Source organism: Ovis aries, chromosome X, assembly GCF_016772045.2.
Source record: "Ovis aries strain OAR_USU_Benz2616 breed Rambouillet chromosome X, ARS-UI_Ramb_v3.0, whole genome shotgun sequence".
NCBI lineage: Eukaryota > Metazoa > Chordata > Mammalia > Artiodactyla > Bovidae > Ovis > Ovis aries.
Window position 1 is genome coordinate 15256616 of NC_056080.1, and position 27606 is coordinate 15284221.

Sequence of the window (27606 nt, forward strand, 5' to 3'; positions counted from 1 at the left end):
CACCTTAAGAAAAATAGCATCTTTATTAGTTTTCAATAATAGGAATATCATTATATATGGTTACAATTCTGTTAAGTAAAAGTTGTTTAAAGCCTTGTAAACAAAGAAAGTATGAGAGAAATTCAGCTGTATTTTGTCTTTTGCTGTCTGAGGGAGGGAGATTCTTTCCCAGGTGAACAATTCTGGAGAAATGCCATAGCCAGGGAAGGAGAATTTGTGATATGACAGTGTCCTAAAGGACAGCTGGGGGCCTTAGTGTAATAGTTGATATTCACCAACCCGGTTTGTGTTCCATTGTTCCTGGAGTTATATGTTAAATAGCAGTGAAACACTGGTCAGGGAGCTTACAAATGCTGAACTTTTCCTTTTTTTTTTTTTTCTTCTTTTTTCAGATAGGGCTTGTAAGTAGCGTCATTCTCTTGTGGGCAGATTAGAGTACAAGTTATTTTATGTGATCTTGTTCAATTTTTTAAGATCCTTTTTGCAGACTGAGCTGTAATAAATACCTTTCTGAGAAGAGAATCGTAGGATTAGCTCATATTTGATTTACTGAGAATCTAGACTTTCTTTTCTCTTGCCTTCTTTCTTTTGAAGTCCAGTCCTGCCTTGAGTGCTGAAGAGCTGCCAAGGTTAGGAAATAATAAAATATTAAAAATGGTGACCATTGTCTCTTTAGGGGAAAGTCTTGGTTTAATTTTCCAGATTGGTTATTCTATTCATGTCTCTCGGGCTCTTGGCTGATTGATCACGCAGGGATTTGTCATATTGCCTACTTCTTTGAATTGAATGTGGACATAGCAACTAAAAATAAACATGATGTGGATATTAGAGAACCAGGGGCCTTCTTTGCCTGGGGAGCTGAGATACTGCTTGCTGTTGCTAAGATGTTTTCTGGCTGTAACACAGCAGTAATCATTGGAAGTGCAGCTGTGTTTTTGGAAGAGCAAGCTAAGGGAAGGCAAAGGCACACTGATGAATATTATCCTAAACAATGAATCCAGATGCAAATCATTATGCCTAATCCAGAATATTGTACCCATTTTTGGTGTTCTTTGTGCTGTGTTATTGTGTGCGATTTGCTGTGCTGAGAACTTGAAGTGTGCCAAAGTATCATTTCTGTTTTCAGAATAGTTTTGTCAGAAATTTGAAAGGTAAGTAAATACACCAGACTGTTGCATTTCAGCTCTTTGTGATATTGAGTGTGGCTAATGGTTTTGACAGTAGAATTTGACTGAATGTTGGATTGATTGCTCTAACTTGATGCCATTTTCCTTATTCCATTACAAAAAGACAACTGGAGATTGTGTGTGAAAATTCCTTGAGCAATAACATAGGATGAGAACGTGTTGTATCCAGTAAGTCTGCCCTGGGAATGAGGGGCCTTTCTATAGGGCAGCAGCACTGACTTGTGAAGAGCCAGCTCTGCCACAGATACACTGTGTCATCTTAGCTCCTTCTGGTCTGAGTCCACATCTGTAAAAGAAGGATAATGATCATCTTACTGTAGCGAGTTGTGAGGATTAAATAAGTTAATATTTGCAGATCTTAATATAATCTCTGGCATATAATAAATACTATATAAGTTTTCCCTGCTACTGTTGTTGCTTTATACTGATTTCTACAATGTCACATCCCTTTTCTTGGTGCCAAACTAAAGGCTGAAATGGGAGATCTGTCCAAAACCTGAATTTGTTCTAGAATGATTGGACAGCGTTTAAAAATGTTGAGCCAAGATACCTTGCTTAAACTGTAGCATTTTTCTATCATGACATTATTATAGGAGTCTTTATTGTGTTGAAATCAGATTTAATCTATATTTAGTGCTCTGGAATTTTTCCTCAAAAGTGACTCATCTTTTGGCCATTGAGTTCCCCTTTTTTCAGTTTTCAAATAAAGTCTCACTTGAGCTTCTTTGATTCTGCTCTTAAAGAACTGCCGCTGCCTCGCTTTATGATGTCAAAGACTGATGCTGAAATCCGGTTTGGGAACACGGCTGAGCTGCATGGAACTAAAGTTCAGATTCCGTATTTAATCACAGAAAAAAATACCTTCAAAAGAATCGACGATGAGGATAAACAGGTAAATAGTCTGGTCAGGCAAGTCTGTTTGCTTCTGACCATGAACCCTCACAGAGCAGTGCCTCATAGCTGCTGTCAAACTTCCAGTTCCTTGAATTGCACCATCTGGGATACAATTATAGGCTTGGAGTGTGCCTATAAAGTTTCCTTGTAGCTAGAAGGAGAGGCTGATGCATAGCAATTACCAAGAGCCATCTATGGGCCATTTAGAGCCTACTTTAATGTAGAATTGTGTCTCAAGTAAGGCTACTGCTTTAACACACTTATTTGATTTATCTAACCACCATTTCCAAATGGGTTCTTTGAAATGTAACCTCTAGGAGTTTTTAATAAGTGCTTTCTTCTAAAATATCTGGTTTCTCTGGTTAAATGTGGTTGGAGAATGCTGTTTCATGCCTTATTCTTGGGGGAAAGGCTAAATACTCTTGTCTTAGACATTCACGGTGCATATTAGCACAGTAAAGGCCCTGACAAGTCCTGCAATAAAGAGACCTGGAGATTGGCATGTACTAAACTTATTTCACCAGGGAATCCCTTCTTGGGGGGCATATTTGGAGGGCCATCTTGGGAAATGCTGCCTTTACATGTACAGGTCAGGAACAAGAATGGGTGTACAGGCTTTTAAAATTAGACCACTAATTACAATAGTCAGATAGTAATGAGTAGAGAGAAAAGTGTAAAATTCCAGATGAGTGAGTCTGTCAATAAGAGGTAAAATAGACTTACACATTAGTGAGCACTCAGGGCATCAAGGTACTTGCAGTGAAGATACTGAATTATGCAGAAAAGTCAAATCATATTCAATGTAGTACCTTCTATATGGAAAAGAAATTTGTCATGTTTTAGAAAGACCAATAAAAATATTTTTCAAATGCAGTGACTATTAAAGGATTAAGTTGGAAAATGAATGTATATGGTTCACCCTAATAATGCTGGATATTTGAAGTATTGTTGCAGAAATGTCATATTTAAGTGACATATAGCATGTTCTGTTGTATAATGTCCTAATTCTCATACATTTTAAACTAGTTCTTCAGAGATTTATATAAAAAGGAGTACAGGCATACTTTGGCGACAGTGCAGGTTCAGTTTCAGACCACGGCAGTAGTCACACAAGTTTTTGGTTTCCTAGTGCTTACAAATGGAGGAGGAAATGGCAACCCACTCCCGTATTCTTGCCTGGAGAATCCCAGGGACGGGGGAGCCTGGTGGGCTACCATCTATGGGGTCGCACAGAGTCGGACATGACTGAAGTGACTTAGCAGCAGCAGCAGTGCTTACAAAAGTTAGACTTACACTATACTGTAGTTTACTAAGGACTTCCCTGGTGGCTCAGATGGTAAAGCGTCTTGCTTACAATGTGGGAGACCTGGGTTCAATCCCTGGATCAGGAAGATCTTCTGGAGAAGGAAATGGCACCCCACTCCAGTACTCTTGCCTGGAAAATCCCATGGACAGAGGAGCATGGTCTACTAAATGTGCAATAGCATTGTGGCTAAAAAACTGTAATGTTTATATCTTATTTTAAAAAATGCTTTATTGCTAAAAACTGCTAACTTACCATCTTAGCAAGTAGTAGTAACATTAAACCTCACTGATTATACATTGCCATAAAAATATGATAATAATGAAAATGTTTGAAATATTGTTAAGAATTGTCAGAATGTGACACAGAGACATGAAGTGAGCAAATACTATTGGAAAAGCGGTGCTGGTAGACTTGCTTGATGCAGGGTTGCCATAAACTTTGTTTTTCAAAAAAAGTAGTAGCTGTGAAGTGCAATGAAATGAGGTATGCCTATATCAGAATCTTCAGCCAGTACTCTTTGGCATGTTTTCCCACCAGCATTTGGAGAGGAATGAGGGCCCACTATCCCAGGATGATTGATGCTCTGGGAATTTTTCAGGCTCATCCCCTGGCTGTGTCACTGAGGACACATCCTTTCACTTCAGTCTGGATTTATGCTAGGCCCACCCAGTCTGTGGTTGTGAACTTATAATTCAAAGCAAATATTCTTTTCTTTTACTTGAAAAAGAGTACTTGATTGATATCTCAGATTGAATTACTATTATTATTATTATTTTTTACTAAGAACACATATATAGTCTCTATGCTGATAAAAAGTATGGTTTCCTTGTTACCAGTCTATTAGTAGCATTAAAAAAAGAGAGGAAACCCAGTAGCCGAGTAATAGTAAAAAGCCAAGTAATAGTAGCTTGTCTCGCCTGTGGTCCTACATAAAGTTCACATTCAAATTGAGATTTGTACTTTATTAAGGTGCCATCCTAGTGTTTAGGAGTAGGCTAGTTGGAGTTTACCCATAATGAATTGTTTTGGAATTTCTCAGTATAAAAAAAGTTGACATTTTACTTTGACTAGTCAGCTCCAAGAATATTTAGCATTACCATTTAAAATATTTAAAAAATATCCACATTGTTGGAAAACTTGATAAGTGTAGATCCAGGGAATAAGAGCTTTTATTAATGAATGAAAATTGAATCTATTCACAAAGAGATCAAAATTGTAGAGTTTGAATGTTATTTCATGTGATCAGTTGTCTTTTGTTTTCCCAAGGATAGTATTATTGGAGTAACTGGAAGTGTGTCAGGCTTGTTTTAGTAATTTAGGTAACTGAGTTCTGGTGAGACTGTTCTCTGGGAGACTTTTGAATCCTCAGACAGTGCTTTTTAACCAAGCTGCGTTTTTGAGAAAGCATCTTCATTTGTTAAAGCAGTCATTATACTTCATAATTGCAGCTCAGAGCACCAGGCTTCTTGAGTGATTCCCTCTGAACTCTACTCTGGTTCTTTGAAGCAGGAAACGCAGTCTCCCTCGATGTCACCTCTTGCCTCCCCTCCTTCTTCCCCGCCTCATTACCAGAGGGTGCCCTTGAGCCATGGCTACAGCAAACTGCGGAGCAGCACGGAGCAGATGCATTCAGGTAAGAGGCCAGCTGTCCCAGGCAGTGTCTTAGAGACACTTTGCTCTATCAGTCAGCAATGTGACCAGTTTCTGAGTCTCCTGACTTATCTCCGGCTCTGTAAACCAGACTCAATTTAATTTTATACTCTCAAGCAAGGTTTAAAAAAAAACACAAAATGAAATCTATATTAGTAATGCCTTGTTTTCTGTCCTACAAACTAGTTTATCTTTAGACTTGTAGATAATGATTTAGATGATTTAATCCTTCATTTACAAATTTCATTACACAGGAACATCACACATGAAGAATTTGTATTGTTTTGGAATTCTTACTCCTTTCTGCAAACATACCAAACATATTTATATGATACCTGCTCTCATGAAACTACTTAAAAAATAGAATTCTGCAGAAGAATTGATTCAACCTTTAAAGACTGAGCACATAAGTGAAAATATTTAGCTCTTGTGCTTGAGAATAAAAATAATAAGAGAAATGCCAGGGGAAGCGTTGTGTTGAGGTGTGTGAAGTACCCAATTGTGCCCTTGCTTGCTTGCTCACATTTGTGTTATGTTGGCTATGTTAGTGGTAAAATATGTTAGTTGGTTCTGAGAATGACTTATACAGTTGGCTGCCTAGGCTGCAGTGCTTAAAGCTCCACAAATTCACTGCAGCATCTTGTCCTTGTGGAGTTCAGGCTCCTAGCTGAAGATATGACCTTTATAGGTATTCTAGAATTGGATATCTGTAACCCCCCACTCTTTTTATTCTGTGAGCTGTAACTGAAAATGACCCAGTTTCTGCAGGTTTTTGCTGCATTGAAAATAGTGATGACTTCTAGAGGGACACAGATAAAAGTGTGCTAGACTGAACTAAAGAGAGGCTATAATCTTGCTGAAAGAAGCAGGTATGGCATAATGAGAAAATCTTTTTTTCTTTAATTTTTCTTTCTTTTTTATTTTTGGCTGTGCTGGGTCTTTGTTGCTTTGCACAGACTTTCTCTAGTTGCAGCAAGCGGGAACTACTCTTTGTTGTGGTACTTGGGCTTCGCATTGTGGTGGCTTCTCTTGTGGAGTACAGGGTCTAGGCACATGAGCTTCAGTAGTTGCAGCTCTCAGGCTCAGTAGTTGTGGCTGATGGGCTTAGTTGCCCTATGGCATGTGGAATCTTCCTGGACCAGGGATCAAACACATATCCCCTGCATTAGCAGGCAGATTCCTATCCACTGTGTCACCAGGGAAGTCCTGGGAAAATCTTTTGATTGGAATCAGAAGATGAGGGTTTATGTGACTAGCTATGTGACTTTGGGCAAGCTACTTACTACTCTGAACCATGATTTTCCTCGTTTCTTTTGAAACAGAGTAATAGCATCCTATAGGGCTGTTGTGAGGATAAGCGAGAACATGAGTGTAAGGGAATAGGAATGAAAAATCACTCCCCTAGAACTTGAGTGTGCCATTGGTGTCCGAAAATGAAATGGGATTGAGAATTCTTCATTTTCCTCTTATAGTCTCTCCTGCCACATTTCCCTGTTTTTAGAAGTGGATTTTTTTTCTTAATTTCATCTAGTTTTGGAAGTTGGAGTCCGATGCCTAGCATGGTGTCTAGTTTTTGGTTTTTAATTCAAAGGTGAGTCATTTTTGTTCTACTGAGTCACCAGGTTCTACCCTGTCTTTTTTTGGTTGTTATTCCTTAAAAAAACCTGTCTGTACCAGCTTTCTCTCCTTCATACTCCATGTTCTCCTCATTCCATTCAAATTGGGCTTTCATTCCCCTAGTGTCAAAGAAACAACCCACTTCTCTTCTTTGTTGTTGACTTTTAGCAGCGTGTGTCAAGATTGTCCATGCTTTCATTCTTTCTTAGCCTTTTTTTAAAAAGTGAGCTAAAATTTACATGTGATAAAATGCACACATTTAAAATCTTCAATTTGAGTTTTAACAAATGGATATACCCATGTATCTACCACTTTTATCATGGATAAAGTATTTTCTTACCATATGATCCAGCAGTTCTACTGCTGAGTATATATCTGAAAAAAATAAAGGCACAAATTTGAAAAACTACATGCACCCCAGTGTTCTGAGCAGTATTATTTACAATAGCCAAGATACAAGAGCAACCTAAGTGTCTATCAACAGATGAATGAAGAAAGAAGATACACGTACATACATATACACAATGGAATATTGAGTCATAAAAAAGAATGAAATTTTACCATTTGTAACAACATGGATGGATCTAAAGGGTATTATCCTTAGTGAAATAAGGCAGAGAAAGAACAATGCTATCACTTATGTGTAGAATACAAAAAATAAAATAGGTGAATAAATTTAATAAAACAGAAACCTACTCACAGATATGGAAAACAAACCTAGTAGTTGAAAGTGGAGGGAGTAGGGGATTAATATGTACAAACTACTTGGACTTCCCTGGTGGCACAGTAAATAAAAATCCACTGCCAATGCAGGGAATATGAGTTTGATCCTTGGTCCAGAAAGATTCCATATGCCATGGAGGAACTAAACCCAGGTACCACAACTACTGAGCCCAAGCTCTAGAGCCTGCACGCCACAACTACTGAGCCTGAGCACTGCAATGAAGAGAGTAGCTCATGCAGAAGCAATGAAGACCCAGTGCAGCCAAAAAAAAAAAAAAAAGGTTCATTTAAGAGGTACAAACTACTATGTATAAAATACATAAGCTGCAAGGGTATATTAGGCAGCACAGGGAGATACAGCAATTATTTTAAAATAACTTTAAATGGAATATAATCTATAAAAATACTGTAATCACTATGCTAAAAGTATATTGTAAATCAACTGTATACTTCAATAAAAAGTCTGCCTGACATTAAAACCAATATTTCTGCCACTTTAGAGATGCCCCTTTCCAGTCACTTTCTCCGTGCTCCCTGCCTCCCCCATGAAAACACAGTACTGATTTTTATCACCATAGATTAGTTTTGCTTCTTCTAGAAACTCATATAAATGGAATCATAGTGAATGACCGTACTCTTGGGTGTCTTTTCCTCAGCACAGTGGTTGAGATTCTTCATGTTACGTGTCTCAGCAGTTTGTTCCTGTTAATATATTACTCAGTGTTGTTCCGCTGTATGACTGTATCGTGGAGTGATGATCCATTCTTCTGTTGATGAATATTTAGGTTATTTCCAGCATTTGGCTGTTATGAATAAGGATGCTGTGAACACTTGTGTATGAGTCTTTTTGTGACATATGTCATTTCTCTAGCACCTGGGAGTGGAATTGATGCACCTTAGGGTAGGTATAAGAAACTACTAAAGAGTTTCACCAACTGACTGCATACTCCCGTAGGCAATATATAAGAGTTCAGTGTTCTTGCCAGCAGTTGGTACTCTGGTTTCTTTCTTCAGTGTTTTTAATCTTAGATATTCTGTTACATGTGAAGTGACATTTTCTTGTGAGCACTCTTTTATTCTTGAAACGTTGTTTTCTAAGTTTCTGTTACCCCTTCCTGGTTTTTCTCCTACATTATGATCCCTAAACTTGAATTTATGCATTTTCCGAAATGAGTTTTGCTGCTAGGAAAATTTTCTAGGAATCCATTTTTCTAGGGTTGCTTTTCTGTCCAGGATTCTGCCATGATTTCTGGCTAATGGGGCATATGTCTGCATTTTAAATCAGGCTCAGCATCTTTGGACAGTCTGTGATTCAGAGCCCCCCCCTCTGCCTCTCTCCTGGGCGCCTGCTCACCTTTGCTGGATGTGGCTATAGCTGATGCTCACTGGGTGAGACTCAAGTGCCATGCATTGTTCCGAGTTCTTTGTGTGCACTGTTTTCTATTTACCACAACCCTCAGAGGCAGAAGTTGCTATCTGTATTTTTAAAAACCATGTTTAAATCACAATAATACTTCTCCTTCCGACTCAACCTGGTTCTGGTTTCCAGAGGCAACTACCTTTCTTGCTTTTAAATTTACTTTTAAAAGTACAGTTGATTTACAATGTTTCAGTGTTCAGCAAAGTGATATATATATATATATATATATATATGTGTATGTGTCCTTTTTGAGATTCTTTTCCATTATAGGTTATCATAAGATAATGAATATAGTTCCCTGTGCTATACAGTAGGTCCTTGTTTATCTATTTTGTATTTAGTAGTACATATATGTTATTGTTTCATTTCTTGTATAAAAACTGAGTTTAATTAGATCCGATTTTAAAAAATAAGCCCTTTAAAAAAATTGTTTCTTGTCTTCATTGAGTCTTAATTGCAGCATGCATGTGGGACCTAGTTCCCTGACCAGGGATTTAACCTGGCCCCCCTGCACTGGGAGCACAGAGTCCTAGCCACTGGACCTCCAGGAAAGTCCCAGATCTTATTTTTAAATTTTTCTTTTTGTTTCCACTACTGTAGGAGATGGATCCAAAAAAATATTGCTGTGATTTATGTCAGAGTGTCCTGCCTATATTTTCTCCTGAAAGTTTTACAGTATCTGGTCTTAAATTTTGGCCTTGAATCCATTTTAAGTTTTTTTTTGTATATGGTATTAGAGAATACTGTAATTTCATTCTTTTACATGTACCTGTCTGCTTTCTCCAGGATCACTTATTGAATAGAGTATCTTTTCTTCATTGTATATTCTTGCCTCCTTTGTTGTAGATTAATTGACCATAAGTGCATGGGTTTATTTCTGGGTTTTCTATCGTGTTCCATTGATCTGTGTGTCTGTCTTTGTGCCAGTGCCATACTGTTTTGATGACTGTAGCTTTGTAGTATAGTCTGAAGTGAGGAAGTTTGATTACACCAGCTCCATTCTAATTTTCTCATTATTGTTTTTGGCTGTTTGGGATCTTTTTTGTTTTCATATAAGTTTAATTTTTTTTTGTTCTAGTTCTGTGAAAAATCCATTGATAATTTGATAGGGATTACATTCAGTTTCTAGATTGCCTTGGGTAGTATGGTCATTTTAACAGCATATACATGGTATATATTTCCATTTGTATCATCTTCAGTTTCTTTCATTAGTGTCTTATAGTTTTCTGAGTACAGGTCTTTTGCTTCCATAGGTAGGTTTATTCCTAGGTATTTTATTGTTTTCTGATGTGATGGTGAGTGGGGTTGTTTCCTTAATTTCTCTTTCTGATACTTCATTGTTAGTGTATAGACATGCAGCAGATTTCTGCCTATTAGTTTTGAATCTTGCTACTTTGTCAAATTAACTGATGTGTTCTAATAGTTTTCTGGTGCCATCTTTAGAATTTTCTGTTTGTAGTATCACATCATCTGCAAACAGTGGCAGTTTTACTTCTTCCTTTCCAATTTGGATTCCTTTTGGATTCCTTTTATTTCTTTTTCTTATCTGATTGCTACGGCCAGGGCTTCCAAAAGTACATTGAATGAAAGTGGTGAGAGCGGACATCCTTGTCTTGTTCCTGATCTTAGAGGAAATGCTTTCAGCTTTTTACCATTAAGTTTAATGTTAGCTGTGCGTTTGTCATATATGGGCTATTCATTGCTATGCTGAGATATATTTCTTCTATGCAGAGGTAACTACTTTTGACTCTTTAAACCTGCTTCTTCTGGTGTCTAAAGTCTTATTTTAAAATCAATGTCTGTTCTACTTTTTCTTACGCATCTTATTCTTATGTATCAGTTCTAGGTATCTTCTCACTTAAGAGCATGGGCTATGATGTCAGTCTCCTGGGCCTAAAGGTAGACTTGGTAGGCCTACATTTCTCATTTCTTTCCATTTCCAGCCTGTATTACTATGGGTATTTTGTTTTTCTGAGGCTCAATTTCCCTTATCTGTGAAATGAAATAAAGTCTGCCTTAGAATTTTGCTCTGTGGATGAAATGAGTAATATTATATAAATGTCTATTCCTAGCAGAATTCCTGGCACATTGTAGGTGCTAAGATGTTCCCTTGTATTTTCTTTTGTGTTTCTAGAATATGGTACTCATTATGTTTTTGAAGCTCAAGTGTTCTTGAAAGTCACCTTCTAGATATCATTCATTGGATGACTGCAGATGGAGAGTCTTTATTTGGCAGTTAGTTGCGATCTCTGTTCTAGTTTGACTCTGAATCTCAGAATGATGAAATCTTTTAAGGTTCATTTTATAATCTTCCCCTTGGAGAAAGGTGGTACTTCTCGTTCCTTGTTCAACCTCTTATAAGGGGATCTAAGAATTATTTGTTCTATATTGAGTTGCATGTTTCAGGTTTTATTTTGGAGGGAAAGAGTAGAGACAATGAGTAGTATACCTATCTTTTACCTCCTGAGTTCAGTTTCAGTTGAGGAATGAGACAGGAGTCAGAGCAATAGTGGCCTGAATATCAGCTCTGGTACCAACTGATAGGAGCATGTGTCTAAGATTTGTGACCAGAAGGCTTTAGACACTCATTTTTCCAGTCATAGGCAGGTGTGACCAACCCATGCTTCCCGCAGGAGTATGAAGAGAAAATCTGCCGTTGAGGCCAGGCCTCTCGAAAAATGACCCACCATGTGACTCAGTGTTCATTTAAGCCTTATTGATAAGATATGTCTGTCTCTTTAAAGGGAAAGAAGGCCATTGTTGGTGAGGGATTGGAGCCATGGGCCAGTCAGCCGCCCCCTACATGTGTCCTTCCTGAGCAGTAGAAGTTCCCTCCCTCTAAGGGGAGGCAGGGGATCAGCTTATGACCGTTGGTATCCCAGCCATGGTACAGTTTGCTGTGGTTCAGATCTTTCAGTAGGAGTTAAATTTGATGATCCTTCAAAATGGAATGATCTTAAAAATCCTTCTTTGAGGACAACACCTGCCTACCATCTGAGACTTATTTTTTAAGATTTGGACTATGAGTTCTCTATGTATGTTTCTTTTGCAGGTTTTATGTTTTTCATCTATTCTTAGCAGCATCAGAAAATCCACTTCATGTTTTTCCAGGCAGTGATTTTGATGTTTTAATGTAATTTAATGTTATAATATTGTGTTAATAATAATTGTATAATAATGTATTCCATTTCCTTGGAGGAAATACAAAGAGCAGATGTGAGCCCAAGAGTCATTTGTTGTTCTTGATGTGCTGTTGTTATACCTTCTTTATTTTAAAAAGTTCGAACTCTGCTAAAGGTGATGCCACAACAGGCTGCTCTTCTGTCTCTACCTAATTTGATGTATAAGGAAGCTATAGAAAGAAAACCTTTTACTTATTTATATACTTCCAAAAACCTGAACTGTTAACCTGCAGAGATCAGAAATGGTTTCATCTTGAGTGATAATTTCCCCTTTCTGTTGGAGCTGAATACTGCCTGGTTCCGTTTAACCGTTTTTGTATAATATTGGAAAAGTTGTTATTAAGTGTTCTGGAAATAAAAGGAATGAAAAATATGCATTCATTTTTGTGACTTAAAAACTTTTCTTAAAGGTAGCAAAATTATTTTTAGTTTGGTTATTGAATGATAAAGTAATAAATGTAAAATGAATTTATTCCTTTTTGTATTTTTCTCTATTTGGTTTTATATTCTTTCCATAAGGAAAAGAAGATAGTGGCATTTATTTTTCAAAAATAAGCAAAATGATAATGTTGATTATTAATGTTCAAAATTCATGCTCACTTTCTTGCTCCTTGGGAGTATGTATGATGAGTGGAAGCATTCTAAATAGTGGGGTATATATAGAATTTACCTTATATTTAGAAGTTGAACTCTTAAAACATGGCACTTTTCTAACTACGCTCATTATTTTCTATCCAAGTTTAGGTTTACACCATTCCACCTTTCCAATTTATTGCTAATCTTAAATTGATGTAAATATCTCCCTGCTTTATTATGACTTGGTTGACTATCTTTAGATGGTTCAGTTAAATTGTACCCAGGGGCACCAAGGTTTGTTGTCTTAAGTGGAAGAAAGTGAAAGTGAAAGTCACTCAGTTGTATCTGACTCTTTGCGACCCCTTGAACTTAGTCCATGGAATTCTCCAGGCCAGAATACTGGAATGGGTAGCCTTTCCCTTCTCCAGGTAATTTTCCCAACCCAGGGATCGAACCCAGGTCTCCCACATTGCTGGCGGATTCTTTACCAGCTGAGCCACAAGGGAAGCCCAGGAATACTGGAGTGGGTAGCCTATCCCTTCTCCTGCAGATCTTCCTGACCCAGGAATTGAACCAGGGTCTCCTGCATCGCAGGCAGATTCTTTACTTACTGAGTTATGAGGGAAGCCCTTGTTTGTCTTAGGTGACCCTTTGTATATAAACTAATTACTAATTCTTCCCCGAAGAACAGACACTATAGCAGTTTGAATGTGAATTCATAAATTGTGGGTGGAATCTTTGTGAACCATGCTGACTTTCCCTCCTGCCGTTTCAGCTCCTTATGAAGCTAGACAGCCCCTTGTCCCGCCTGAGGGACCCTCATCAGGAGGCCCAGGAGCCAAACCCCCTCGGCATCAGGCTTCCCTTATCCGGGTAAGTGATGCCTCTGTTGGCTTATGCCAGTGGGAGACTTCAGGGGTGTGACTTTTTGAATCCCCTCCCTCTTTTAAGGAGGATATAAAGTTATCCCCTAATGCAGATATTGTATTTCTTGTTCTGTTGCTTGTATATTTTCTAAATCTTTTTACTCTGTCTGTTTCTTCCCTTTTCTGTGTCTCTAGACTACTCTGGCCTGGTTTTTGATTTTTGGTCTAAAATGCCCTTCCACCTTCATCTGCTTAATCATTAGGCATCTCCTTCAGGAGGCCTTTACTTTGTCTAAAACAGACTTTTTTTTAATCTCTGCCTTATTCTTTACTATTACATATTCAGTGCATACTTTGCTATTGCCCATTTGTTTTGTGCCTCCTTAAATTACCAGCTTTGGAAGGCAGAGGTGATTCTCCTGTATTTTCTGTCAGTGCCTAGTCCACTGCTGTTTGGAGAACAGTTACTTGGCAGCAACTACAGTTTCCTATTTGTAGTTGATACAAAAGAAATATGGTTGAAGCACAAGTGATATCTCAGTTTCTCCTTGTTACACCACAACTTAGAAAATTTTACTTTCCTTTTCTCCATTGTTTCCTTTGGATAAAGAGCTGTTTTTTCACCCCATGTCTGCAACTGTTATGTTGTGTAGTACCTCTGAGTCCTATGCTGGTGGAGTCATATTCCCAAAAAAGGGTGAGTGCATCAGTGTGAGAGAAACCATGGGAAAACTGAGTTGGCTGTTTGACTCTAAAGACAGGAAGAAGTAGGGTGGTTTGTATAACATTTCAATTGTCCAACTGAGGAAGAAACATCAGTTATGCATAGGGAGACCTCCTCACAATAGAGGGTGATCTTAGATAGTCCCATAATGAAGTGGGCTGGTATTCTAGAAGAGAATAAATAAGGCTAAGGGAGGTTGAGGTGTCCACTTTATAGCCTCTGGAGATCGGTAGCCATGATATGGTAGGCATGATACAGAATTTCTGAGGTAGAACTCTTGTGTACAAAGAATTTTCTTAAAGATGGTAGATAATTCAGCTTTATGCTGTGTATTTGTGTGTAACGCTTCCTCCAACTATCATATCCAACTACAGATGAGGTAACTGACTGAGAGAGGTCAGGTCATGGGTCTAAAGTTTCATTTATAACTAGTAAGTGGCAGAGCCAGAATTTGACCAGACTTGCCCAGTATCAAAACCTGTTCTTTGAAATACTTTACTGTATTCGTTAGAGTACCAGGTTACAAGGAGACTAGGTTCTAGAGTTGCTGTATAAATAAACATTAGGTATAGTAAAAAATATTCCTGAAAAATCCCTTATTGGTACCACACTGGGGAGCCAAGATGCCATTCTCTCCTAAGCCCAGTAGAGCTAGTTTTACCCCTAAGTTGGAACAGACAGTTTTTTCTTCAGCTGAGCACCCAGATGGAGTAGTTGGCTGCATTTGGAGGTCTTGTGGTACAGAAATAAGAGTTTTTAAACATGAGAATCACACCTACTGTGGAGTGATAGTTACATTAAGAAAGGTATCAGAGGGACTGGGATTCATCTAAAAAAATCTACAAGGTATGGCTGTCCTTGTTTCTGCAGAGTCTAATGCTGATTCTAGTGCTGTGGAGACCACATCCTGAACTGTTAGAATGATGGTCAAACAAGCAGTAAATCCTGAGCTTCACTATGGTCAGATGGGGCTCACCAGGCCCTTTCTGTGTAGCCACCTGGCAGGCGATAGCCTTGGGCTCTCCTTTAGATTGGTGTCCCAAGCCTTCTCTTCTAATCTCTAGGCCCATTTTTCTGCTGGTAAACATGCTTCCTGAGCACTTTAAAAAACTTATTGTTGTTCAGTTTCTAAATCATGTCTGAATCTTTGCAACCTTATAAACTGCAGCATGCCAGACTTCCCTGTCCTTCAGTGTCTCCCAAAGTTTTCTCAGACTCATGTCCATTGAGTCAGTGATACTATCCATCCATCTTATCCTTTGTCGCCCCCTTCTCCTCCTGCCCTCAATCTTTCTGAGCATCAGAGTTGTTTCCAGTGAGTTGGCTCTATGCATCAGGTGGCCAAAGTATTTGAGCTTCAGCACCAGTCCTTCCAATGAATATTCAGGACTGATTTCCTTTAGGATTGACTGGTTTGATCTCCTTGCTCTCCAAGGGACTCTCAAGAGTCTTCTCCAGCACCACAGTTTGAAAGCATCAATTCTTCAGTGCTTAGCCTTCTTTATGGTCCAACTCTCGCATCCATACATGATTACTGGAAAAAACCATAGCTTTGACTATACGGACCTTTGTCAGCAAAGTGATATCTCTGCTTTGTAATACACTGTGTAGGTTTGTCATAGATTTCCTTCTAAGCATTTTTTAATTTCATGGCTGCAGTCACTGTCTGCAGTGATTTTGGAGCCCAGGAAAATAAAATCTGCCACTGTTTCCATTGTTTCCCCATCTATTTGCCATGAAGTGATGAGACTGGATGCCATGATCTTCATTTTTTGAATGTTGAGTTTTAAGCCAGCTTTTTCACTTTCCTCTTTCACCTTCATCTAGAGGCTGTTTAGTCCTCTTTGCTCTCTGTCATTAGGGTGGTATCATCTGCATAGTTGAGGTTGTTGATATTTCTCCCAGCAATCTTGATTCCAGCTTGTGATTCATCCAGACTAGCATTTCCCATGATGTACTCTGCATATACATTAAATAAGCAGGGTGATAATGTACAGTCTTGATGGACTCCTTTAACAATTTGGAACCAGTCTGTTGTTCCATGTCCAGTTCTTGACCTGCATACAGATTTCTCAGGAGGCAGGTCAGGTGGTCTGGCATTCCCATCTCTTGAAGAATTTTCCACAGTTTGTTGTGATCCACACAGTCAAAGGCTTTAACATAGTCAGTGAAGCAGAAGTAAATGTTTTTCTGAAATTCTCTTGCTTTTTCTATCTCCATTGGATGTTGGCAATTTGATCTTCAATCAAAGATCAATCTGCCTTTTCTAAATCCAGCTTTTACATCTGAAAGTCTTTGGTTCACATACTGTTAAAGCCTAGCTTGAAGGATTTTGAGCATTACCTTGCTAGCATGTGAGATGAGTGCAATTGTATGGTAGTTTTAACATTCTTTGCCATTGCCCTTCTTTGGGGTTGGAATGAAAACTGACGTTTTCCAGGCCTGTGGCCACTGCTCAGTTTTCCAAATTAGATGACATATTGAGTGCAGCACTTTCACAGCATCGTCTTTTAGGATTTGAAATAGCTCAGGTGGAATTCCATCACCTCCACTAATTTTGTTCATAGTGATGCTTCCTAAGGCCCACTTGACTTTGCATTCCCAGATGTCTGGCTCTAGATGAGTGATCACACCATCGTGGTTATCTGGATCATTAAGACCTTTTTTGTACAGTTCTTCTGTGTATTCTTGCCACCTATTATTAATCTCTTGTGCTTCTGTTAGGTCCTTGCCTTTTCTTTTCTTTATTGTGCCCATCTTTGCATGAAATATTCCCTTGATATGTCTGATTTTCTTGAAAAGATCTCTAGTCTTTCCCATTCTATTAAATATGTTCCTCTATTTCTTGAGTACTTGAAGCAACTAATATTTACTAAACACCTGTTAAGTGCCAGGTACCATGTTGAGAGTACAAAATGAGATATAACACTCCCATTCCCTGCCCTCCTAGAGCTTACAGACTACTGGAGGAGGTGGCTATTGATCAGACCATCACAAAGCAAATATATAATTATGATATGTGGTGAGCAGAAATTATACTGTGCTTTGAGGATGAAAAATGGAGGTGGGAAGTTAGGACCCAGCCTTAGCAGGCAGGGGTTGATCAAGGAAGTCTTCCAGTGGGAAATCAAATTTGAGTTGAAAGGGGAAGGGCTGATCCTTATTGTCCAGGTGAGGGAGTGGGGCTGGGGGAAAGCAGGCAAGAGGAGAGAGGGAGCTCCACAAACAGAGACATTTACTATGAGCTTTGCATTTTATTCACCTCTCTTGCTGTGCTTAGAACTATCTTATAAGGTAATTTCTATCATTATCCCATTTTTCAGATGACAGAACCTGAGGTATAAAGACTTCATTTAGCTTGCTTAAGGTCACAGCTAGGAAGCAGTTGGGCTAGAGTTCAAACACTGGACACCACTCTCTGGTCTTTGTCTGAGGAAGTGGATGGATGGTGATGTCATCTGTTAATCTGAGAAGCCCTGAATGAAAAACCAGTGTTGGGAGTATTGAGGCAAGATCATAAGATCAGTGTTGAGATTTGAGCTTTTGAGACAGCCAAAAGGCAGTGTCAAGGAGATGGTAGGATATATGTGGCCAGAGCCTGGGGACAGTCGGGACTGAATAGAAGTATTTGGCAGCCATTGGCCATTAAGAGGACTTATGGGATCATGCACAAAAGTCAGACAGGTTCTTGCCCAGGTCTAGCCATATGCTGCGTGACCTGAGGCAAGTTCCTTCTCTTTTCTGTAACGTGAATTAGTTGGAATGGATTTAATAGTCCATTGTAATTCTCTGCAACTGTCTGATTCCCTTAATGTTTGTTTGGTGTCAGTGGAGGTCCCTCCTCCTGTTTGGAGCATTGCCTTCAGTTTAAGAGAAGAAGGGCTTTTTTGGGACAGCAGTCTGTGGTTTTCATGGCTGATGTGTTTTTCTTCAGTTCTTAGGTTTCCTTCTTATGCCTGTCAACTTGATTTGGCTGGACTGCACATCACAGAAAACAGATGCCAACCAGAATTAGCCATGTAGATGAGAGGATGTGATGTGAAGGATTTTGGTGGTAGACGATTAATAGGGATTGGTCATGGTGCTAGACTGTGCCGGAGTCACTCATTCCCCACGTTGCTGTGCCCATGACAGCCTCACTCTCTTGTAGCTTCCTCTGTGGCCTTGTATTTAAGTCCTTCATGTCTTCGTTGGAAGGGACATGGCCTCTGGGAACTGGGGGAGGCTTTCAGGGACTCTGGGTCGGCACTGTTGCATTTTGTGGGCTTGGCGTTTCAGAGGTGCTTATGTGGATTCAGTGCCCAGATGTTTTTATTTTTTCATTCAGATGTTGGATATTTTTCCCCATGAAATTTCAGATACTGAGCACACAACCTATGTTGGTGAATAGTTGACAGTGTTTGTAAAGAAATGATAAATCTTATTTCCTCCTTCTCTGTTGTAGTGTGTTGATAGATCATTTTGTGGTATTTTAATTTTAATTTCCTTTGGCCATGTGGCATGCGGGATCCTGTTTCCCCAACCAGGGATCAAACCCACTCTCTCTGCATTAGAAGTACAGAATCTTCACTGCTGGATCACCAGGGAAGCCCCTTTGTGGTCTACTTTTCACAAGTGATCTTAACCATCTAGATCGCATAGTCATTTATGATTTTGCTGGTGTAGGGTTTGGAATTGACCTTCCTGCTCCCACCATACACCACTGCTTCTGTCTTTGCCATGGTTGCCAGAAACTACCTTGTGTTAAGTCTGTGTCTTATTGATCCCTTGGCAGCATTTAACAATGACCACCTTCTTAAAATGCCCTCTTCAGCCTCACTCTTGCCTTCTTGGTTTTCTCCTTTGTCTCAGTTTATCTATGCTTTTTCCCCATTGATAGCATGAAGTATTAGAACTTTCGAATGTTTCTTGTACATGTCGGGTTCCCTTTTTTTTTCATTCTTAAAAAGCAGTTCATTGCTTGTTCACCCATTTATCTGTGAGCCTCACCTGGAGGAATGGGCATCCTGTATTTCTCGGTTTTCCATCCATGAGGTAGCCAAGGTAGTCCATTTGTTTTGTATCATTTTGGGAATGTTTTATGTATATATAAGCACATACAGCTATTCTTATATATGTAATACATGCAGTATACCTTAACCTGGCTTTAGGGAGACTGGTCTGAGAAATAAAATATCCTTCCAACTAGATCCCACTAAAAATATCTTTTACTCAATTTTTAAACTGTAAACATACGTGCTGTGATTTTTTTTTTCCTTTCTGAAGGGATGAACTTAATAGTCTTCTAGGGGCAGATTCTCAAAACTTACTGTATATATGTAGGATCAGTTCTTAGAAATGGAATAACTGGGTGAGATGGCTGTACATTGTTAGTTTTTGGTAGAGATTTTCAAATTAGAGACTGTGCACATTTATACACTTACTAACAATGTATGAGAGTGTGTCTTTTCTCATATCCATGCAAATGCAGTGTACTAAGAAACTTAGGAATCTTGGTCAGTATGATAAGTAAAAAATGAAATACTGGTGTAGTTTTTTTTAGCATTTCTCTTGTATGGTTGAGAGGAGGTCCTGGGTCCCCGATGCACTTGGAGGAGGTTAGGAACTCCACGTCTTTTTGGTTCTGGAGCACCCCAGGCCTGCTGGCACTGATTTGTTGTTTCTACCTTCTTGACAGCAAAGTTGAATTAGTTTATGGGTAGAGAGAGAAAGTGAAAGTGTTAGTCACTTAGTCGTTTCTAACTCTTTGCAATCCCATGGACTGTAGTCCACTCAGGCTCCTCTGTCCATGGGATTCTCCAGGCAAGAATACTGGAGTGGGTTGCCATTTCCTTCTCCAGGGGATCTTCCCACTCCAGGGATCAAACCCGGGTCTCCCTCATTGCAGGCAGATTCTTTATGGGTAGAGATTAGGGCTGGGAAAATCTGTTTTAGGGATGGTAAATATCAATACAATGTGTTGCTGAAACAGCCAAATTCTCTTCCTCTGACTAAATGGAAGGAGGAGGGGAAAGGAGGGAGGGAGGGAGAGGGTATATGTTTGTTTGCCTTTGTGTATAACTGGAAAAACTAGTTTGATAAATTTTATAGGAATGCATGTGATTTATTCTTAGTTTGACATCTTGTTTTACCACATTCATTCCCCATTTAATTTCAAACCCTAGCTGGAGTTTGATCATCTCCTAAGGGGTAGATGGTTGATGTGTGTGTTCTACTTCCCTGACTCTACCTAGAACCCACAGATACCCCAGTGGTCACTGTTATTACCACAAAGAGGTCCTGTATTTCACAGCATCCAGCCTCCTTTTCCTACTTATTTCCATCTGCTTATAATTCGTTTTGAAATTTTCTATCCCTTATTTTTAAAACATTTTACTGAATGATACTGAAATTTACTTTTCTCAGCCTACATCTTTTGTAGCTGTCTCTTATGGTATTCCTTGGGTGCTCCCAATGTACCCACACTGCTTAATGATTCAAGTGATTGTAGTCACCTAATTTCTTCACTGAGACACTACTACATGAAAGGCAAACATGTATTACAGGATGAGAATATTAAGGAGATACTGGATCACTGAAAGAAAGGTGGCTCCAGGACATAAGAAGAGGGTGCTTGGGATAGAGATTGAAGGATGTTTATGGGACATCCTTCCCATAAAGATGTTGATTCAGTAAATAGCATGACTAATTGGGTTGCCACCTTAAGGTATTTCAGAATCCATGCTTAGAGGCAGTGAGAAATATCAAAATGGTAGGCTGGTACCTATGAGGATTCCAGCATCCATGTGGTTAGACAGGTTAGTTACATGAAAGCAAATAAGCACATTTTACTTGTGGGGTCAGTGTTGCTTTTCTACCCCATCTCTGTGAGCATTTCATTAAAGGTTTATGGTGTTCAGAAGTTTTGTGGTAGTAGCTGGGGCCCCCACTGATTGATAGTCAGGGTGCCTCTGAATTAGCCTCTTAGATGTAGCTGAAAACACCCAGTTGAACTCCTGGTGTCAGAGAGTACTTTGTAAAGCTGCAAAGGAGTGTGGTATTTGATTCCTAGGCCCCTTTGGTCTTAGTAGATAGTGTGGTGTGAACAAGAAAGGCTCCTTACAGCAGCACCATTTCACCCCTAAGTGCATCAGTATCCCCAGACTTCAGTGGGGCAGGTGGTGTCATGCCCCTTATCACCTATCCCAACAGGAGGTGCTACTGACTGAGTGCTTCTCTCCCCCGCCTTACTCTTCTGGACTCTTCACTAGTCTGCACCCTTTCAGCCCTCCCAGCAGTCTTGCTTGCAGGGTAGATTGCCTGTAACATTTTGTCCTTGACTCATCCATTGGGAAATAGTAAGTAACCTCTAAGGGTTAGCTACCATGCCAGCATGCCCTGAGGCTGACAGACATGGTCATTTTTTTCCTGATATGAAAACATACCAGATGCTATAAGCAAAAGTTATGTAAGAAATAAGATGGTGCTCTGTATAATTTAATAGTTCACTGGCCAGAATCTGCAACTAAACTAGATAATGGGGAGGGAGGTGTAAGTATAGGATATTCACATCCTCAGTTGAGTCAGATCCTCAACTGAGATCTTATATCTGCAGAATTAATAGCAATAATATAGGCATTGCTGTGCGGTTAATTCTTAAAAGGAAATGGTACATCGTTAAAGGATGGATGGATGGATGTTTAAGATAGGAAGAACCCCAGAGCTTGCTGAGTGAGAGTACCTGTTCTGGACTCTGCTCATATTCTGACTCTACCATTTACTGGGTGTGTGGTCTTGGTATGTCACTTCCCTTCCCTAATCCTCAGTTTCCTGTTCTCCAAAATGAAGCTCATGGGGCCTACTTTGCAGGGTTGTTGTGAAGATGAAAACAGATCCAGTATATTAGGTGCTCACAATGTCTGACACTTGGCAAAATCATGAATATGTGTTAGGTAACATTCTTCGATGTCTGTGGTGATCATTAAAAAATTTTTAGTTTATCTTAATAAGCAGCAACTGTGCGTTGCTCATTAAACTCAAGAGATTCCTATAGTTTGGCCTTCAGGCTTCTAAGCTGTTGAGATTAGATCCTTAAGTAAGTTTGGTAATATGTGATTAAAGGCATCTTTGTAGATTTATTTCCATGAAGAAACTGATAAAGTTAAATTGCTCTGTTAGGATTTAATTGTGATTAACTTCACTGTAGGCAAAACCAGAAATTATTTATTGCAACTTCCAGTGAATCTATAATTATTTCAAACTAAAAAGTTAAAAAAAAAAGTTTTTTACCCTCTCTGATTTCATAGGCGAGTCCAGCCTTTACACTGCTGAGTGACGATTGTTGGTAAGTGCATTTAAAGTTCAGCTCCAGTCATTATAGGAGAACTCAGGTTAACTGTTCTGTCTGTGAGTTAGAACTGACAGTTTTTCCGGTCATTTGCCAGACATCTTTTGAATGTTTACTGCTTGATAGGCACTTTTCTAGGCGCTGGGGATATAACTGTTATCAGAATAGAAACAATTTCCTGTCATCATGGGCCTTATGTTAGAATGAGAGTGAGGTGGGAAACAGGACAAGACTATATAGACAGAGTATGATACAGAATGGTTGGATGTGAAAGACAAAATCACTGAGCTCTGTCTACTCCTCTAGCTCCTTTCTTCATTTAACAATTTTTCTCAGTTTTACCATAGCCCTCTTTTTTTCTTTACTCTGTACTAACTCCCTTAGAGTCTCCTGCAAACTCATGAAAGATAGAGTCATATCTTTCAAGCATAGAAAGTCATATCTTTCAAGCACAGAAAGATGGCTGTAAAGATGCATCTGCATGCTGTTCCTATAGATAGTCTGCATGAGCAATCCAGTTAGAAAGCTGTGGTTAGGTGGTCATATTACAAAAAGAGGATGGCTTCGTGCTTCATCTTTGGTGCAGGAGTGGCTGTGCCATTGGTGCTAGGCAGCTCTGCCTTTCCTTTGGGCCTCGCTTCAAGAGTAGGTTGGTTAGAGTAATAGCTGCTATAACAAATGACCTGCGTGTTAATGACTTCCCACAATAGATTGTTTCTCACTCATCTCACAGGTTGGCAGACAGCTTTCCTCCACATAGTGATTCAGGTGCCAGCACTCCTTGTGTCCTGTGGCCTTGCTATCCCCTTCTCAGTGGGCCAATGGGGGAAGCACAGAGGAGAACCAAGGGGTGCTAGCCCTGCTGGGCATTGGTGCAGGTCACTTGCACTCCCCCTGTATTGGTTTGAACTTAGTCACATGTCTGTGGCTAACTGCAAGAAAGGCTGGAAAATGTCATTCCTGGCTGGGCAACCACTCAGTGAGACCCATACACCAGGCAGGTAGGGCGTGAATGATCAAAGGACAGCCAGCATAATCCCACATAGAAGCACAGCTATCATTTGCTTCTCTGACTCTTCTTTTTTCTCTGTCCCATGATGGATCAGTTCCTATGATCTTTCTTTAGGCAGTTTAATGGTCATGTAGGCTATAGTCCAGTCTTACAGCCTGTGAGCCAGTCTTTCCCTTTAGGGTGGTTGAGTCCTCTCACACCTTTGTTCATGAAATCATGCTTTGATCTGTGGTTGTTCTATGGCATTCTTATTTCCAAAAGATTGTTAACAGGGGAGGTGTCCTCACATAGACACTGTGGGCTTGCTAGGAGTTTTTGCTCCCCCAGATGGTTTGTTGTTTGCTAAGCACCAAAAGGACTTTGTTCTACGATCATCATTGCACCCTCAGGTGAAATGGCTAGACTCTAAGGCAGCATTTATAGGAGGCCTCCAGGATAGAATTATATGCTAAACAGAAATGTTCTGTAGTTGAAAAAACATACACTCCCTTCTTAAGTTCTCCCCAACATGCCTTCTTGCAATTCATATTTTTTAACTATGTTTGATTTTAAGATACTTTAGGGGTAGATGTTGCCTTTTGGGATTTTATTAATAGTATTACTTTTTTAATGAGTCTTTTGAAGTCTCTTTCATTATAAACAGCCTGTTTTCCCCAGAGATAACAACTTGCAGTGTGAGATATTTGGATTTCACTTGAAACAAAACCGAGGGTTTGAATGTTTTAAATATAAGCAAATCTAATTCTCCTGTGTCTAGAGAAACTGTATAATGAACCATATGTATGTGGCTTAAGCACACAGATGTGGAAGATTCTCTCTCTCTCTCTTTTTATATTTTCTTGAGAATACTGCCAGAGCTCAAAATTGGCACCAAGTACCAAAGATCTCCACCCAGTCAACCAGACCACTAGAGGTAGGGTGAAACTGGGGGTGCTTCTTGGGCACACGTGGAGGTGGAGCTCCTCCTGGTTCTGGCTTCTCTTCAGAGGCCCAAGGCTCCCTGCTCCCCCATCTCCATTTCTCAGTGCCTCTAGTCTTTGCAAGTAGACATTTTCTCTTAGGTGACTGACTTTTCAGATCTTTGATTATTATGGTTGCCTTTTGGCAACCCATTCCAGTATTCTTGCCTGGAGAATCCCATGGATGGAGGAGCTTGCTTTTGGGTTCATTGAGGTTGGCTCAGATGGTAAAGAATCTGCCTGCAATGCAGCAGAACCCAGGTTTGCCATCTCACCACCGGGACCAGATACAGGGAACCATCTCCTCCAAATGAACCCAAAGTGAAAGTGAAGTGTTAGTCGCTCAGTCGTGTCTGACTCTTTGTAACCTCATGGACTGTAGCGCAACAGGCTCCTCTGTCCATGGGATTCTTCAGGCAGGCATTCTGGAGTGGATTGCCATTCCCTTTTCCAGGGGATCTTCCCGACCCAGGGATCGAACTTGGGTCTCCCACATTGCAGGCAGACTCTTTGCCGCCCGAGCCACCAGGGAATAGATCAGCTTTGTTTTGGAATATTTTGGCTTCAGATATGTGGCATGTGATCTGCCCCTTCCATATGCCTTTACCTGTCTCTGAAATTGCTCACTTAATGGATGAGGAACTTGAGACCTCTCCATAGAGATCAGACCATGAGACTGAAAGGGAGGTCTGTTGATAGATCTCAAGCTTTAAAAGATGAAATGGATTTACAGGCTTTCTTTCATTAAGCACAGCTTAGAGTAGTGTTTCTGCATCTCTTTCAATATAAGATATAACCCTGAAGTTATTAGAGCCTGTCAATAAGTGGCCCTTCACCTGGCTTTGTAGTGTCTGTGCTGTGCCTGCTAGGGATTGTATGTGGAATTAAGCCTTAGATGATACAACTCTTGCCCTCCAGATTGAAACCTGAAGGAACATATTTAACAACTTTAAATGTTCAAAAACTGTATGATACTTGGGATTCACATTGTAAGATGCTCAAATCACTTGAGTTTGTCCAATCAGTTAAAAACATGCAGTGAGAAGCAAAGGGAAAGAGATTGGGGTCAGTGAATGTGTTTTGTGCAAGCTGGTAGAAGGGCCACACCATGTACAGGTTGCCCAGTGTTCACATGTCCTCCCTTGTTGTTGGAAGGCACTTTTGGTTTTAAGGAGTAGGTGCTCTTCTTGTCAGCTTAAGTTTTCTTGAGAAGGAGAAAGGGGTTGGGATTCTCATGGGAATCCAAAAAATGAGAGACAAGGAGTGGCTCAGTGGTCCCCAGTAATGGGAGCTCTTGGTTATTCATATTTATTCCTCTATTAACAGGCTTTGCCCTAGTTGAGTTGACTTTAGTGTCCATTTACCTTTTGGCTCCCAACAACCCCTGGACTCTTTCTAGTACTTCTGTACCTCACAGGTTCTGCTTGTGCTTGGTTCTGGCTCTCTCATGACTTTAAGTCCCAGCTGGCCCCAGCTTGACACCGCAGCTCTGCTGTACATCTGCTCAGGGTCTGCTTTCTCTGCTGGTTTATCTTTCCAGTTTTATCTATATCCCCAAGAATGAGCATCTGGCCCAGCTTGTTCTCTCTAGAGAAGAGCTTTCTACACCAGAGCATCCTGTGCGCCCACCCACCCTTACCTGGATTGAGGTGGAGGAGATCAGGCATGAGTTGGGCCATGTGGTGCACATGTGGTACCAGACCCATCTTTGTAGCAGAGCTGGGGGGTTAGGGAGCAGGCAGCACCTCTGCAGTGCCTATGGATGTGACAGGTACATCAGAGAGCCCTTCAGGGCCATGGAGCTTGTGAATGGGTAGGATTTGTGCACACTGGGATCACAGAAAGAGTGTTTTGGGGAGAAGGCACAAATCTGACCCATGAGGAGAGACCATATGGGCTGTCAGAAGCCTGCTATATGACCAAGGAGGAGGCTGGATTATAAGGGTCTTAAAAGCAAGGTGGAGGAGGTGAATTTGTTTTATTGAGTAACAGGTCATACTGTAAGCGTTTAAGCAGAGAAAATCAATCACTTTCTCCTTTTTATTCCTGATTTCTACTGTCAGGTTAGACTTCCCTGGTAGCTGAGCTGGTAAAGAATCCACCTGCCATGCAGGAGACCCTGGTTCGATTCCTGGGTCAGGAAGATGCCCTGGAGAAGGGAGAGGCTACCCACTCCAGTATTCTTGGGCTTCCCTGGTGGCTCAAACAGTAAAGAATCCACCTGCAATGTGGGAGACCTGGGCTCAGTCCCTGGGTTGGGAAGATCCTTGGAGGAGGGGCATGGAAATCTACTCCAGTATTCTTGCCTGGAGAGTCCCCATGGACAGAGGAGCCTGATGGGGTACAGTGCATGGGATCTCAAAGAGTCGGACATGACTGAGCGACTAAGAACAAGAGACTACTGATGCCACTCAGGAGTCAGGTAATATGAGAGAGGAAATAGAGTGAGCAGATGGTCATGGGATTGGGAAAAGAACAAGCATGGGCTGATGCTAACAACGACTGGGTATGGCAGCTTTGGTTCCAGGCATGAAGGGGAATGCATTCTAGGGGAGTAGAAGCTTCCATGTTAGTACCAAGGAATGTAGCAGCCAACACCTAGCATGGAAATTTTGGCAACAGATTAAAAAAACTGCATTTATCTGCTGACTCCAGGAGTTCTATGAAGTCTATGGGCATGTCCCTTAAACTCTCTGAGCCTCAGTTTTCATCTGGGAAAATGATACTACTAACTCCTGTGGCTACTTCTCAAAAGTTTGAGGTACTCAGGTGAGATAGAGGGTGAAATACTTTGTGAGTTTCAAAACACTCTTTGAATTTAAGGCATTAATTAATGGATAATGACTTCCAGGGCATTTAAAAATGGTCTGACTTACATTTAGTGGAAACTCATCTAGTATGAAAACTTCAAAGATGGCATCTCAAGGTTATATTACAACTCAAGCTTTTATAGACTTGTTTCTTCTCTGAATGGCATTAGAGGAAAGTCAAGTGTTCCTGGGAAGAATTACTTCCAAAATGGGGTGTGTGTGTGTTGGGGAATTTGGGGCAGGGGACAGAGATGATCTACTGTTTTTTTCTGGTGCTAGTGACTAGAATACCTTCCTAATGATTAGTTCCTTGATAGTGCGTTCAAAAAGCAGGCAACCTGATGGCTCATTAGT

The 27606-nt window shown here is 40.1% G+C and overlaps 1 protein-coding gene across 2 annotated transcripts in view; it reads left to right on the forward strand.

Moving 5' to 3' along the window:
• Positions 1 to 27606, forward strand: part of REPS2 (RALBP1 associated Eps domain containing 2) — a 246918-nt gene that overhangs the window by 77902 nt on the left and 141410 nt on the right. The window contains exons 3-5 of one of the 2 annotated variants that reach the window (XM_027963581.3): positions 1931 to 2079; positions 4894 to 5020; positions 13331 to 13428. In XM_027963581.3, coding sequence (XP_027819382.1) covers positions 1931 to 2079; positions 4894 to 5020; positions 13331 to 13428 — 374 coding nt within the window. The remainder of the gene's footprint in view (positions 1 to 1930; positions 2080 to 4893; positions 5021 to 13330; positions 13429 to 27606) is intronic. The other variant, XM_027963582.3, reaches the window with a different exon arrangement.